Source organism: Populus euphratica, unplaced genomic scaffold (genome assembly GCF_000495115.2).
Source record: "Populus euphratica unplaced genomic scaffold, PopEup_1.0 scaffold69.1, whole genome shotgun sequence".
NCBI lineage: Eukaryota > Viridiplantae > Streptophyta > Magnoliopsida > Malpighiales > Salicaceae > Populus > Populus euphratica.
The window spans coordinates 420858-437007 of NW_011499947.1; the positions used below are offsets into that span (position 1 = coordinate 420858).

The 16150-nt window shown below is 30.5% G+C and overlaps 3 protein-coding genes across 3 annotated transcripts; 1 reads left to right on the forward strand and 2 right to left on the reverse strand.

Annotated features, from left to right (window-relative positions):
• Positions 1–821: 821 nt before the first annotated feature.
• Positions 822–2128, reverse strand: LOC105137672 (transcription repressor OFP4). Its single transcript, XM_011043500.1, has one exon. It carries the CDS (start codon positions 2069–2071, stop codon positions 911–913), a length of 1161 nt encoding a protein of 386 aa, XP_011041802.1. The 5' UTR covers positions 2072–2128; the 3' UTR covers positions 822–910.
• Positions 2129–4672: 2544 nt separating this feature from the next.
• Positions 4673–5767, forward strand: LOC105137673 (transcription repressor OFP17-like). The gene has a single exon (XM_011043501.1). It carries the CDS (start codon positions 5094–5096, stop codon positions 5649–5651), a length of 558 nt encoding a protein of 185 aa, XP_011041803.1. The 5' UTR covers positions 4673–5093; the 3' UTR covers positions 5652–5767.
• Positions 5768–6626: 859 nt separating this feature from the next.
• LOC105137717 (uncharacterized) lies at positions 6627–9521 on the reverse strand. The gene is made up of 3 exons (XM_011043548.1): positions 9234–9521; positions 8616–9167; positions 6627–7049 (listed from the first exon to the last, which is right to left on the reverse strand). The coding sequence occupies exons 1-3, from the start codon at positions 9519–9521 to the stop codon at positions 6627–6629; spliced, it is 1263 nt and encodes a 420-aa protein (XP_011041850.1).
• Positions 9522–16150: the final 6629 nt, after the last annotated feature.

The window sequence follows — 16150 nt, forward strand, 5'->3', positions numbered from 1 at the left end:
TATGAAACAGCTTTCTGCTAAAAGGTTCAATAATGGTGTGAATATGTCTCTTAAATTTACCAAGGTACAAGACTACCTGTTTGTGTAAGGATTCTGATCATTCATATTTTAGGTTAAACGTTTTCCGATACCGAACCGGCACGTGATCCGGCCTATCTGGACCTAAGCAGGAAAGCAACGGCAAGTCTGAGAGCAGGTTTATACAGTTGAGTGCCACCATTTTTCAGTTCTCTTTGAATATCCAAATTTTCTAATAGTTGTTTCAGTTACAAATTAAATGCAAAATTAAGATGTGAAAGTTAATAATCAAGCCTATGATGTTATCTTTAATAGCATGATAAAGGTTCTGCGTAAGTTAATTATTAAGGTATTCTTTACCAAATACGATTTGACCTCACTCAACCAACCTTGTTTAAAGCTATCCATGCATGAGGAAGTCTTGTCTATTCAAAGTCAACTTTCACTTCAACCATGTCTCAAACTCAAAAGGCTCATGCTCATGCAGCTGGCAATCATAGCATGTTATGATCATTCAGTCCTTCATCATGATCCATTAGCTTGCATTTCAGCCGATTGTTTTCTTCAGACAATCTGATACCAACAGGAGCCTGTTGTGACAAATGTCAAACTTCCTTTTAGTTTACTCACAGAAACAGAAGTCAAGTGTTCTACTGTCAGTTATTGACTTAGTGGTTAATTTTGCTTGGATTTAAAAATTTAGAATCCCCCTGAGAGGAGGCAACATAAGGTTGGAAAAATTCTTCATGAGACCGAGGAAAATTAATTTGGAACTAAAATATTTCAACTTGGGAAGCCAATGATTGTAAGAAAGGTAGAAATTTTCATTCAAGTTGTAACATTTACAAGATCATAGTATTCATGCATCTGAAAATCTAACAAGATTTTACAATTACAAGTGAAGGTCAGTCATGTCAAACCAGATTTGCTCAAATGCCTTGACAATGAAATCATGATATTTTCTTGAATTGAGTGAAAGGTAACAAGCAAGAAGGTCTTCCAAATCCTTTGAATCCTGGATATTGTTCTCCACAATCATCTCCACCATTGAATCCTTGAAGTCTCTCTGTGGATCAACTGAGGACATAACCACCGCGAAGCTCTCTGAAAGGGTCTTGTTTCTTGAAAATGACACACCTTTTCGAGCACAAGCCTGGATTTTCCTGCTTGCAATTCTTGGAGTATTAGCTCGGAGTTTTATCCCTGTCGAATTCGCTGAGGACTTTCTTGTAGGAGGATTCTTCTTTTGCTCTTTAAGAGTCCTAGAGCTTTTCTCATTGACAATCTTGACAGAGAGAGACCTATGTGTTTTTACCCCTTCCAATTTAGATGAACTTCTTCTGAACTGAGTAACTTCAGTTGCCTTGTCGTTGAATTTTGCTGGCTTGGTCAATATTCGAGGAAGCTCTAGCTCGGGGATACTGCCAAACCCTTCAACCTCCTTGATTTTCCTTTCATAGGATTCTTCATTCATGTCAATGATAATGTCAGCGGTTGAGGAGCTAACATTACAGTTACAAGAGCTAGACCAGGATGATAATTGATGATCAATTGTATCAGGAACAAGAAAACCGTCATCTTCATCAGATTCTGATAAGAAGTCAAGCTCATCATAGGAGCTTTCAGCAGGAGAGCTAGAGTAGTCAGGTGAATCACCTGGAATTGACTTGGTCAGGTTTGAGTTAACCGTTACGCGACAGCTACAATCAGCAGAGAATGTGGAGACCAGTTTTGGAGAAGGCTTGTAAATGGTTTTTCTTTTGTTTCTTTTATTGGATGATTTTCTTGGTAGATCAGGAAAGTGAGTATCTGAGGCTTTTGGATTTACAGGTGAATTGTAATGGAATTTCTCAGCTCTTCCAGGTTCTGTGGTGAAGCAATAAGAGTATCTTTGATGAGAACTATTGGGTTTTTGTGATGTTACATTTCCTGGGGGTGGTTTTTTCTTGAAAGCTTGAGAGGTGTATTGCTTTCTGCCTTTGCTCATGTCCTTGAGCTTGTAAAACCAGGCATTTGGTATCATATCTGACAATCTAAACCTGTAATTGCCCATTTCTTTCCCTCTCTGAGATGGTTTACACCTTTCCCTCTCTTTGATACATGAAAAAGGATGTAAAGAGCTACAATGTCTGGACTATAAAAGGTAGAATAAATGGGGCACACTAGAAAAAAGTTGAGCATGAAAGCAAGGAGTGTTGAGAAAGTCTATAATCAAAATGACTTTTCATCATGACCACAAGCAGAATTACATAATCAGATCTTTTGTTTTGGATTGCACCAACAAAATCAGGGTTTGTTATGCATAATGATCTCTTAAATTCAACTTTACTACAAGAAACTAAGGGCTTGAAAACGGTGGCTAAAGTTTAGTCTGTCGATCACTTGTACCATTTTATACACACTCCCGAGGCCAGCAGCCAATATTTTGCTGCAACTTGAAGATTTGTCAAAACTATTCATCTGGGGCCTCATCTTTTGCATAGCCAAAGCAAGGGTTAACAGAATGTAATGATGATTTGAGCATTAATCAAGGCCCGTATGTCTACTAAGTGCTTTGTTCTTTCCCATGATTCCATGTTTCTTAAATGATGATATTCCATGCCTTTCCAACTGCTTAATGTCACAAGTTGTCCCACATGCCTGGTGCTGCACCGTCTCTTTCTGGTCCCTACCAAGCACTTTACAGGTTCTTTCACTTGTGTTTCCCAGGTGAAGATGAAACTGCGTTTCTCCAAACTTCAGGGGAGAAAATAGCTCTGTAAATTAGCCGAATTCATTGATAACATCTCTGTGGAGCAATTATTCGATAGTAAATGTCTGTCCACTCACATTCATGCAAGGTTCATGCTCATCCATGGTTGTAATCAATGATGGATTCTGAATCGAACTCAGGCCAAGGAAGGTAATCACCGGTCATGTTACAAGAGAGATTAAACCCCGAGGGTTTAACTGATCTAATTTTAAGATTTATGCAAGCTAACCATACATTCATATTAATCTAAAAAAAAAAAATTAAATTTCTTTTTATTTCACCAACACATGCCAAAATTTTTTTGACAAACTAGAGCAAGCTTTAAAAAAAATAGAGAGAAATAACACAATTTCTGTGTTGCATTGTAATCAATAGCACAACCAATTTTAATTTTTTTTAACAGATATAAATATGGCGGTGTTCATGACAGCACAACCTCCTTCACAACTTTTTCTTCAAAGGTTCAAAATATTTAAAACAACGTAACCTATTGAATTTTATTTTCTATTTTAATAATTTAGTAGGTTGCGAGTTCCAAATACCAAACTTTATATTTTTTAAAAAAAAAAAGAGTTGTATTGTTCCTAACACAGCCTAAAAATTATGCTATGTTTTTTTTTAAAAAAAATATTTTTAGTTTCATAAAAATATCGACTAATTTGTGTAAAATTAGGAATAATTTAAGGCCGGCCACGCGCTGGTCAGCTACTTATTTGTTTGGGCACAACTTTAACTGAGTTTAGAAACTAGCTAGGCTGTGCTAGAGGAACCAAAAAAAAAAAATAGTTGGCAATGATTTGTAATCAATAATTAGATTAGCACTAGAGCTGAATCTTGTTTCCATAATTTAGAAATCATGTACGGATCACAAGAACAATGACACCCATCTTCTGAAAAATTGTTGGGACCTTAAGCAAATTCCTAACTACCAATGTTGATGTGAAGAGTGAAATCACAGCTAGAATTGAGAAAACAAACTTAGTTAATTATTAATACTAGAGAATTAAATTAGCCCACATTTCATAGAAAGAAAAACTTGACAAAATATGAAGTTTAATACTCTGTGGGGGGAAAAAAGACAGTCTAATAACAAGGAATGGAAGTTCTTGGCATTCAACTAATTTATTATGTCGTAATCTAGATTGTATTTGGTTACAAATAAAAGAGATGAAGATTATTAGAAAAGAGAAAATCCTAATGTTTGGGAATGATAGAAATTCACATCAAAAATATTCTAGAAATATATTTATTTTTATATTTTTTTCTTTGTTTCTTCAACTAAATATTAAAATTTTTATAATTCATGAATACATTGATTCTTATCATATAATAATTAATCCATTAATTCATATACTAAAATATTTTAATAACTAAAAGTTATTAAAGAATTAGCAAATATATTTTTCATGACCAAACTCAAATCTAAACTTATAAACCAACGAGCTTATTATTCAATTCATAAAATTATTTTGGATTTGAAACTTCTCTTATCTAAATAGTTTTTTGAAAACATTTTTCATTCATTTTTAATTTGTTATTTTAAAAAAAAACATGTTAATATATACTCAAGTTGAATTACAAAGTTCATATTTTTTTAACCTACATAGTTCAACTTATTTTAACCTCAAAAACTTTTTTTAACATAGTTCAACTTATTTTAACCTCAAAAATATAAATGGATCTCAAATTTTATTTTAAATTAAAAAATTTATGACATGTTTTACAGAACCAATTCCAACAACCAGACTTTCAATGAATCTAGAAAAGATACAACCCAAATCGAGGATGGGTTTTGTGAGTTAAGCAATTCGGGTCTCAATGTGAATGGTTATGGGGCTCTATGAGCTTGAGTCTAGCCCAAAGAGAGCACCAGTCACTAAGGTTGTTTTATAATTGTTGACCAAGATGAGGTTGCATATGTGGTAAACATGCCTTCCACTTCTGGCCTTGCTAGCCATCTGAAAACCACAATGGGATCGTATTAGTTGGTAGATTATTCACAAATTGGAAGACTAGGACCCCTTTTAATTTAATGGAACTTTGCCTCCAATGATAAACGTCTCCCTACGACTCTTCTCCACATCAAGATTCTTGTCAGCTTCATGGTGTGCCACTCTCCTTCATCAGGACATGAACCCTAATATAACAAAGAGAAGCACGAAGGGCATAACTAACCACTTATTGTATCCATTTTCTGCGAACTCTCTCTCTCTGCGATGATATGCCTTTCCTACCTCTTTCCTTAAACTAATTAGAAGCACTAAAAGCCAGCATCCTGTTCCATTTCTTCAACAACAATCTAGCTGCAATCATTAGAGATTAAATGAAAGCATTAGCTGTCTTCAGATCCAAGCTTTTTAGTCCATGCAAGAAACTACTGTTATTCTTCAGATTCAAGCTCAGAAGACCTGTCTTTATAAGAGGTCTTCAACTTCGTCGTCGCAGCAAGAAACCCAGAAAAGCTCCTAAAAAGAATCGAGTTCTTAATTCTTTACTCTGCGTTTTTCATCCTCTTAGGAAGTCGAGAAAGACGGACAGAGTTTCGGAACTTAGGAGCGTCTCAGAACAGGAGTGTGAAAGAATGCTCTTTCCATCACCTCTTACACCAGCTTATATCAAGGCCAGTTTGGAAAAGAAAAGGCAAACCTTCGGTGATGAAGATGTAGAAGATGCGTGCAGAAGTTTCGAGAACTATTTGGTAGAGATGATGGTTGAAGAGGGGCAAGTGAGGGATTTAATGGACGTGGAAGAGCTATTGTATTGCTGGAAAAACCTGAAGTGTCCCGTCTTCATTGATTTGGTCGGTAGATTCTATGGAGAGCTATGCAAGGACTTGTTCTCTCCCGATGACGCCAGCACTGACATAAATAGTCCCAAGTGATTCTGCAACTAGTGTCACGGTCCCTGTCTTCCCCTCAATCCTTCTCTTCTAATCTCTCTGTTGAATCTTTGTAATGTTAGTAGTAAATATGAAAGGAATAAAGCCCATTGTTGAATGATGCACAACATCGAAAACACAGAAGAGACAAAATAGAGCTTGATGCACCTCTATGTCAGTAAAAGCTAATAGATCCTCTTGAATGTCAATCATAGATATGGAGAGGCCTAAAACTTAACCCATTATAGAGTTGTGCCTCTCTCAAATCTCAATCAAAAGACAGGAACATCTCATTGTACCCTGAAGATTATCATAATTAACTCTTATTGTTCATGCTTATTAAGCTAGCATGTTGCCAAGAACTTTCTACACTTATTTTCTACACAATATAAATGGTTCCGCACACAGCAAGGCCTCTAAAAACCCACAGCACAAAGATTAGCTTAATTAACTAAATTGTTCATAAGCAAGAAAGAAACACAAGCGAAAAAATGTAAGGCATATGTTAGCATCGTTAAAAGAAACAAAAATATAAATAGTTGAAGTGATGTAGACAGAGATAATAAATCTATTTCAGATACAGTTAAATTGAGTTTCTATCCTTTTAAAATAGAAAATAGAAAAGATAAGTGACATATTTCCTCTGTTTCTATGTGTGTGTCTGTGTGTGTGTCTCTGTGTGTGTGTGTGTCTTCTATTTCGAGATAGTAATCAAAAACAATTCCTAGCTATTTATTTACAGTTCTAGGAGAAGCATGCAACAATTTTCAAGCAGCTTGCAGCATATATAGATATATATATATATAAAAAAAAAAAAAAACTTGGAAGAAGTACAGGCACTAAGCTTCTGGGTTTCAATGCCACCAGATTTCACTTTCTATCATATTCTCAACTCACTTAACCTAAATATGTTAATCATTTTAACAGAAAGGTGATCGGGTCTGGAAAGATACCCGTCATTACAGCATCTTCAATGTATCACGTTCCCGTGGAATGTTTCATTTCAGAAAGATAAACCCGAGACTTCAGCAATGCGCTTCCAATTCTGAACCCAGGCATGACCGTAAACTCAACTTTGAAGTTAGATTGTCCTCCATCGAACACGACTACAACTTCCTTGTTCTCTTCATCAGAATACGTGTAAACATCTGAGAATTTGCTTCCCCTGTTCACAGAAAATATTTGTGAAATGGGATCAATTGAGGTCGCAATCCCTTGAAGAATCCAAACCCACTTTGCCAGTCTTGCGAATATTTGATAGAAAGGAGTCCTCGGATGCTTGCCACTCAATACGAACATCCTCTGGTCTAGATTCCGAAAGAATGACATCTCCATCATGGGATGAACAATAAACATGTACTTTTTTTCTGCAGAAATTGGAAAGTTCTGAATTTGGATTTTCTATCAAAGAATCAGTATCTGTTAGTTTAAAATGATATCGGTTGGTTATAAATGAGATTATTATATTATATAAATAAATATTTATTATTAATAAAATTTTAATTTATTTTTAATAATAAATTAATAAATTTAAAGTAGAGATAAAGTTAATGAGATAAAAAATACTTTGTAAAGAAAATATAAAGTTGTTATAATTATGAGATTTATATTCCATCAAAATATTATTTTTAAAATATTACTGGTAGATTTTTTTAAATACTGGATATTTATTAGAGTCATAGAAATTAATACATTATGTTTTTTTTATGAAATAAAGCAATTGTTCTTCTAATATGGGATATATGAGATATTTAGAACTAATATGTATGTGCTTGTCATAAGATATATACACTGAATTGTCTTGCATGAAAATTTTATATGAAGAGATCATCTATATTTATGAAAAGACTCGCGTAATAGTTGTGTAAGTAATCCTTAAACTTGAGATTACTAAATTATCTTATACAGAGAATGTTATACTTTGATCATGTTATATGTTATTCTAATCGAGCTAATGAAAGGACAAACATTATGTTTAGCATAAATTATATGAAGATACTTAAGTAATTAAGAGAAGATTTATCACTCTATGTGAATTAAAAAAAATATTTTATCTGTTTTTAAATAGCATTGACTTAGAAATTCTTAATTGATCAAGGTAGAGAACAAATATGATTTAACATGACAGATATAATTCATACTTTAATGTTAAATTGATAAAAAGATATTAATTATACTGAGAAACCAAATATTAAAAAGTTAAATCAAACCACTAATGACTTTTCTAATATTTAAGGAATCATAACACATTACTAAATAAAGCACATGATCTTCAAATATAAATTAATATCAAATTAATAAATAAATTAAAATTTTTAATTTATTTAACTATATTTAATTAGAATTATAATTTATATTTGGACCAATATGTTAGAAAAATAATGATCATACACATTAAAAACCATTAGCCAAAAATTAAATTGGGATGATTTAATTAAGTATGACTTGATTAAAATATATTTTAGAAATTAAAGATTAAAATATAATTAATACATGAAAAATCAAGGACTTGATTAAGTTAATTTCTAAAATTATCTTGAATTAGTATATTGATATTATTCAGGGAAAAATTGATATTTTGTCAATCTATAAGGTTTTTTAAATTTTTTAATAAATAATAAATTATACCTTTTATTTTTTAATAATAATTATTTGTTAAACAGAAGAATTATAAAAATCACAAAATAAAAAAGTTAACATTCTAGTCATAACAATGCAACTCTTCTAAAGAGTAATTTAAAGTTTTCTCATTAATGATCCGTTTGTATTATATTATTGGAGACCGGATAATTAGATAATTTGTGGTTTATAACAACTCAACCTATAAAAAACTATTCAAAGTTAAAGAAAATCAAATCTTTAAATAATAAATTTTTAAAAAACTCTAGATTTATCTAATAAAATTTAAAAAAATAAATAATTTTATTTTATTATTTCCCACGCATATATTCTATTCAAGAACTCAACAGGATCATCAATCCGCAAAACGTCATCCACGTTATAGGACTTAAGTGATAGCCCATGAAACATTCTGCGTGCAATATAGGCTTCGAAGGCGTACTTCTTGCCTGACCTTTTAGCATAAACAACCCCATTTTCAATGGACTTTGCTGCCGGGTTTAAATCCCAAACCGGAGTTTGCATCAAGTTAATTATTGTCCTCGCAAAGTCATGAATCAACTTCGAAGCTCTTTTGAAGGCATCTTCAAACATGGAAACATTCAAAATCCCCGAAGTCTCTCTCTCCAAACTTTTCTCTCTAATCTTCTCAACTAATGCCATATTCCCTGAATCCAAATCGTAGAGTTCTTGTTGCAGGCGTACAATCTCAGCATCTTTATCTCTATTTTGAGACATCAATTTCTCTAAAAGCTTCTCAATAACATCAATTTCTGATCGTAGACAATCAAAACGTGAGGGGTTAAGCTTGGTTTTTAAGAATTTCTTCTCCTTAAATGCCTTCTTGAACTTACAAAGTGCTTCAAGCTGAACCACAACAAGTTCATCGGCAGCTACAATCTTATCCGGATCATAGGGAATAGGTGCTTACTGAAGCTGAATATAAGCTAATTTCAAGGCAGAAACTGTGTTAAACAACTCCACAATATCCTTATCACCGCACATTTTGCTTTCGCTTGGAACTACAACAGGTTGTGGATGGATTTTCTCATCATCAAATTCTGTTTCCTCAGCAGCATCACTACTATCTTCACCCATCAACGTGCCATCATTATTTCCAATGAGCTTGTTTTGATACCGGTGGTCATTGGAGAAAACACCAATAGATCTCAATTTGCAAGCCTTCGCAAATTTGGAGACCATTTCAGATATATTTGAAGCGGGTTTAGAAAGTTTATTGGTAACACGCTCCATTTCTTGGAGATATCTAAAACCCCAATGTAAAACAGATCTACTAATAATGAAGATTAACAGGATTTAACAATTTTTTCAGACCCTAATCTCCCAAACCTAACAAAATCACAACAATGGGATCTTTCAAAGCATATCAACCACCAACAAGAACCAGGATTTCGGGTTAGATGAGTTATACCTGGTAGTATAGCAGCGAGAACCATCCAAAGATTAAAGAAATGAAATGGCGTTGTAATACTTGATTATACAAATATTATTAATGATCAAATCATTCAATTATATTCCATTATACAGTAACTCATGAATTTTGTGAACACTTAAACGGTATGAAGTGTGTGAATAGTTGTTTTTTTTAGGGCTGTTACGAGACCGGGTATACGAGTCTTATAAAAAATTTTATAAGTTAAAAATTAGTTATGATTAAGAAAAATATTAATATTTTTAAATTATCTTATTTGAAATAGGTTGTATTATATGATCTAAATATGATCTAAATGTTTTTAAATTATTTAATGTGTTTATATTAAAAATCATTTTTATAAATTAAAAAAATATTATTTTAATATATTTTTAAATAAAAAATACTTTAAACCATTATCCCCACTATCATTTCAATCATGATTTAAATGTTTATGTGTGAGAAGTTCTAAGCATCCCAAGAAAAAGGAATTTAATTATCAGACTGAAACATAGTGCAAGAGATGGGTAGGGTAGCACCTACCTCTTCTGCCCTGTGTAGCAGTGAAGGAAAATACATAGAAATTATGAGAAATGGGCCAAATGGGTTTTGTTTTTCAATGGCAATGCAAGTCCAGTGAGAGGACTTAAGCAGGCCTAGCTAAGAGGCCTAATTGGAATAAACAAATCGCAGAACAGGGTCAGGCCCAGAGAACAATTCATGTTTTTTTAGTACGTTTCCACGTAATAAAAAAAATAATAATGATAATGCATGTTGATCTTAAGAATTGGTATTTATGAGATTTTTAGGTTATCTTCGTAAATAAAAATTTATTTAAAGAGTAAATTGATATTTTTTTATTTTTATATTTTTCTATAAATAAAAATTTATGTTTTTAATTTTTTAAAAGGAGAAAAATATAATAACATAAACATTTAAAATATATAAAAAAATAATTAATATTTTAAGGTATAACATTCACTTTATCTTAAAAGGATTTATAAGATTTATCATGAATAGTTTGTGTGAATTACTTATTAAAATTGAACATTTAAATAACTTATAATTTGTGACAATTCAATCTTAAATTAAATATTTAAATTTGAAAAAATATTTAATCTTTGCATAATATTTAAACAACTCTAAATTTATTTAATGATATTTTTAAAATTTTTTTAAAAAAATTAAATTTATAATTTTCATTTGTAAAGCCCAGCAATTATTACTTCATCTTGCATGTTGCATATATATATATATATATATATACACAACTTCTTTTCAGTGATTTCACTGTTCTACCATATGCCTTCTCATGTATCAAGGGGCCAGCCGAAGTGACTGTTTTTTGCAAACAATGCTGCAAAAGCTGTTTGAACTTTGCATAGTTCAGAGACAAAAGGCCTGTGGATCAAGCTAACTTCAAAAGTTATTGGTTGTTGCAAAGTCATCCATCAAACTGCTATCACTTCAATAATGTTACAATATTACAATATTTGATTCAAAGGTAGTGGCGGGAGAATTTGGCAAACTGTTTGTAGTCACCCCACAAGATCTCTTAAAGATTTGGGCTGCTTCTTTTTATCTTCTGAGTTGATACAGCTTTCTTGATGATTTCAACTTGTTTTTGTCTTTTCCTTTGCACCTCTTTTTCTTAAAGGATTCAGCTCTTTTATTCAAATCAGTAAAACCTATATTTTTAAAATTATTAGAATTCCTAGGACCATACTGGCCTTCCAAAAATAATTGTAGATGTTTTTAATTCCAAAGCCAATTTTTGTGGACACCAAATGAAAAGGCACAAATTGATTGATGTTTTTTCAATAGCCAACTCTAGGTTTCAATCGAAGTAATTTTTTTTAATTATATAAATGCATGATTAAAAAATGTGCTGATCATTTTTTAAAATAAATTATAAAGTATAATTTTTAATTAATCTAATAAAACTAAAAAAATCTAAAAAAAAAACTTGAGTTAACCCTGATTAATCTGTTAAGCTCGCGACTTGGAAAATAAGACCGTAATAACTTTATAAAAAATAAATAAAAATAAATCATATAATTTAATTCTTATTCAATAAAATAGTGAATGATAAATAAAAAAATATATCAATTAAAAAACTCAAGTCAACTGGGTCAATTACCCACTAAACCTATAATGTAGATCATAAGAATGAAATAATAATGTAGAAAATAAATCAAAATCAAATTATGAAACTTAATTCTCAATAAAAAAATTTAAAAAATAAAATTAAAATTGAAAAACAATAAAAAAACAAAATATTATTAAAAAAAATCAATTTAAAAAAATCTAAATTATGCTGATTAACCCATTAATTAAACATGAGAGCCGATCACAAAATTAAAATAATTTTGATTTTTCTATAAATAAAAGGTTATGTTTTTAATTTTTTAAAATGAGAAAAATATAATAACATAAATACTTAAAATATAAAAAAAAAATTAGTATTTTAAGATATAATAATCACTTTATTATAAAAGGATTTATAAGATTTATCATGAATAATTTGTGTGAATTACTTATTGAAATTGAACATTTGAATAACTTATAATATGTGACAATTCAATCTTAAATTAAATATGTAAATCCGAAAAAATATTTAATTTTTGCATAACATTTAAACAACTCTAAATTTATTTAATAAAAAATTTTAAATTTTTTTTTTAAAATTAAATTTATAATTTTCATATATGATTTTGTAAAGCCCAGCAATTATTACTTCATCATGCATGTTGCATATATATATATATATATATATATATATATACACACAACTTCTTTTCAGTGTTTTCACTGTTCTACCATATGCCTTCTCATGTATCAAGGGGCCAGCCGAAGTGACTATTTTTTGCAAACAATGCTGCAAAAGCTGTTTGAACTTTGCATAGTTCAGAGACAAAAGGCCTGTGGATCAAGCTAACTTCAAAAGTTATTGGTTGTTGCAAAGTCATCCATCAAACTGCTATCACTTCAATAATGTTACAATATTACAATATTTGATTCAAAGGTAGTGGCGGGAGAATTTGGCAAACTGTTTGTAGTCACCCCACAAGATCTCTTAAAGATTTGGGCTGCTTCTTTTTATCTTCTGAGTTGATACAGCTTTCTTGATGATTTCAACTTGTTTTTGTCTTTTCCTTTGCACCTCTTTTTCTTAAAGGATTCAGCTCTTTTATTCAAATCAGTAAAACCTATATTTTTAAAATTATTAGAATTCCTAGGACCATACTGGCCTTCCAAAAATAATTGTAGATGTTTTTAATTCCCAAGCCAATTTTTGTGGACACCAAATGAAAAGGCACAAATTGATTGATGTTTTTTCAATAGCCAACTCTAGGTTTCAATCGAAGTAATTTTTTTTAATTATATAAATGCATGATTAAAAAATGTGCTGATCATTTTTTAAAATAAATTATAAAGTATAATTTTTAATTAATCTAATAAAACTAAAAAAATCTAAAAAAAAAACTTGAGTTAACCCTGATTAATCTGTTAAGCTCGCGACTTGGAAAATAAGACCGTAATAACTTTATAAAAAATAAATAAAAATAAATCATATAATTTAATTCTTATTCAATAAAATAGTGAATGATAAATAAAAAAATATATCAATTAAAAAACTCAAGTCAACTGGGTCAATTACCCACTAAACCTATAATGTAGATCATAAGAATGAAATAATAATGTAGAAAATAAATCAAAATCAAATTATGAAACTTAATTCTCAATAAAAAAATTTAAAAAATAAAATTAAAATTGAAAAACAATAAAAAAACAAAATATTATTAAAAAAAATCAATTTAAAAAAATCTAAATTATGCTGATTAACCCATTAATTAAACATGAGAGCCGATCACAAAATTAAAATAATTTTATAAAAAATAAATTAAAATAAATGATAAAACTCAATATATATAAAATATTATTAAAATTAATAATGTTTTGTAAAACACTTCTCTTAATATTTTGTTAATAAGATATGATATGATGACTTTATTTACAGCTCAATCTTATATTTATTACAGGTCCTAAGAAAAAAAAAAATCTATTGGATTTTGCATGACCTCTCTTCCGTTTGTAGTGAAATTTAAGGTGCTATATGTCTAGTTTTCCTTGGACATTTTTTCCAAGATCCTGATCCAACAGTAGTTCACTGTCGCTACCGATGGCTTAATTTGTCTGAGAAAGAACTTTCACAGGCCCTCCATTTGTGGACCCAAAGATATTTCCAAATTATTCACGATTAAAAATTTATTTCTATAGGAAATTAATTTCCCATTTGTCACGATCTACAGCATAGAGACCATCAGCTTTTTTAATTCAAGTTAAATAATTGAGATGAGTCTGTCAGGATGGATAATTGTCTTCACTTTGAAACCCTCATTTTTACCTAGTTACTGTCCAACCTCAAGCTTGGGAGGGGCAAAAGTCAATTTGGGAATTTTCTTAATTGAATATAAAAAAATATTCTTGAACCAATTTATACATTAATTAAAACTATGTTAATTTAAATTTTAAAATATTTTTTCTGTTATTTTTTTGAGAGATTATATGTTTGGACCATAGTATTTAATTTATGGATGCCTTGGAGTTTTGGCTAAACTAGAAATGGAATTACTTTTATATAGTGATCTCAAATTTGTTTTAAAATAAACAAAAATTATCTGTTTTCCATTATGATTTTGGAATTGAATTAAAAAGGTTGTAGTAAAACGATTCATAAATATATTTATTTGAATATAAATGATTTATCTCATCAATATAATAAATCTTTTTTTATCGAGTCACTATGTCCTCCTCTATTTTTTATGAAGCCTGAATCATATTAGGCCCTGTGTCAATTTGTTGGGGCAATCCAAATTTTATAACGGTTAAAAGTTTTCTTTCATGGAGTATGAAAATGTAAGGTTATGAAATTTATTGCAAGATAGAATCCTAAATTTTATGCTATTAATTAGTAGAGGAAATGGTTTTAGACTCTTGATGGAGTTTACTTGTTCATAACACAAAAGGGAGAACTAGGAAGAGGATCGATAGGATAAAAAAAGAGGAAATGAACACATCGAAGGTTAAGTGAAGGTTAATGGAGATTTTGGCTGTTAATTTCGAGTATTAAAAAGTTCATACTTCTTTAGAAAGGGAAAAGGTTCGATGGAGAGAATTGAAAGGTCATTGGGAACATGTGGAGTATACTCCTTGGAATTTAGTCTGAGCAGGATACAGGGTACAGCCTGAGTTGATCCATTCATACATCTTACACAATTTCGTTTGGGTTTTGTCTTCAAGTTCTTGCCTTAAGAATCTATTAAGTCCATTGATAAGGTTGGAAACAGTGCTACTTAGCCAGTGATGGCATCCCATGCATATTCCCATCCTTTCTGTTCCTCTTCAAGTCAGTGATCAATGGCCTATCCAAGGGTATGTGTTCTCATGCAAAACATTAATTCCCTGAGTGTGAGGACATCCAGCTCGTAGGTTCATTGCGTGCGTAAATTTGAGATCAGGTCAATAAAAAAAAATGCTTAATCAGATTCATTTACTTCCTAGCTAAATGCCTTTAAATTGATTGTTTTTAAGTGTTGATTTAGGTTGTACATGCATTTATTTCTACACAAAGATAGATCGAAAGAAATATAAGGGATGTGTTTTAATTAATTAAATTTTATATTTATTTTCTATAAATTATCAGTTATAATCTTATAAATTTTAAAATTATTAAAAGTTTATATAAGATCTATATAGGATTAGTTAAGATGTGTATAAATTAGCTTGAATATTTATATTAATAAAAAAATATAAATAAAAAAAATATTTATGTAAATTCCAATCTGAAAATTCCATCCCAGAAATTAAGAAAAAGATGATTAAAAAATATCCTACCATGTGATTTTAAATACGGACCGGACCCATCAATCTAATGACTATCATCTATATGATTTGAGTTAAAATCAGCCAAATATGATTAAATTCGGATATCTTTTTGTAAAATTATGGACACCACTCCTTCAATCAGCCTGGCCACAAAGCCCCTCAAGCACATAATTCGGCAGACAACATGTACCTTTTGTTTCCATGGTGGCAAGTTGAGTTGAAATTTTGGGTCCAAAAATGCAGCAACGACTGGCCAACAGGGAAGTTGTGTCATATGTATTTTAAATTGATGTTCTTAGCATTTCAATTTCAAATAGCAAAATATTCCAAGGCATCTAAGTCCTCATTGGTTGTCGGAGTTTAATAATTCAACCAAACTAATAATGGAAGCTAGAAAATTCAAATTCCATAATATTGCATATGTCCAAATAATATGCAGTTCCTGCATTTGTTTTTGCTCTCTATCTATGTTAAATTTATGGTGGTTCAAAAACAAAATCTATGATGGTAAATTAATAAGTATGACCTGAAATATAATTCCTCACACTAGATAGTATTTGGT

Coding starts and splice junctions, on each gene's coding strand:
- LOC105137673 (XM_011043501.1), top strand. CDS start 5,094: ATGAAAGCATTAGCTGTCTTCAGATCCAAGCTTTTTAGTCCATGCAAG.
- LOC105137672 (XM_011043500.1), bottom strand. CDS start 2,071: ATGGGCAATTACAGGTTTAGATTGTCAGATATGATACCAAATGCCTGG.
- LOC105137717 (XM_011043548.1), bottom strand. CDS start 9,521: ATGGAGCGTGTTACCAATAAACTTTCTAAACCCGCTTCAAATATATCT. Junction 9,168..9,233: donor TTGTGGAGTTGTTTAACACA/GTTTCTGCCTTG, acceptor GATCCGGATAAG/ATTGTAGCTGCCGATGAACT. Junction 7,050..8,615: donor TTTTGCGGATTGATGATCCT/GTTGAGTTCTTG, acceptor ATTCTTTGATAG/AAAATCCAAATTCAGAACTT.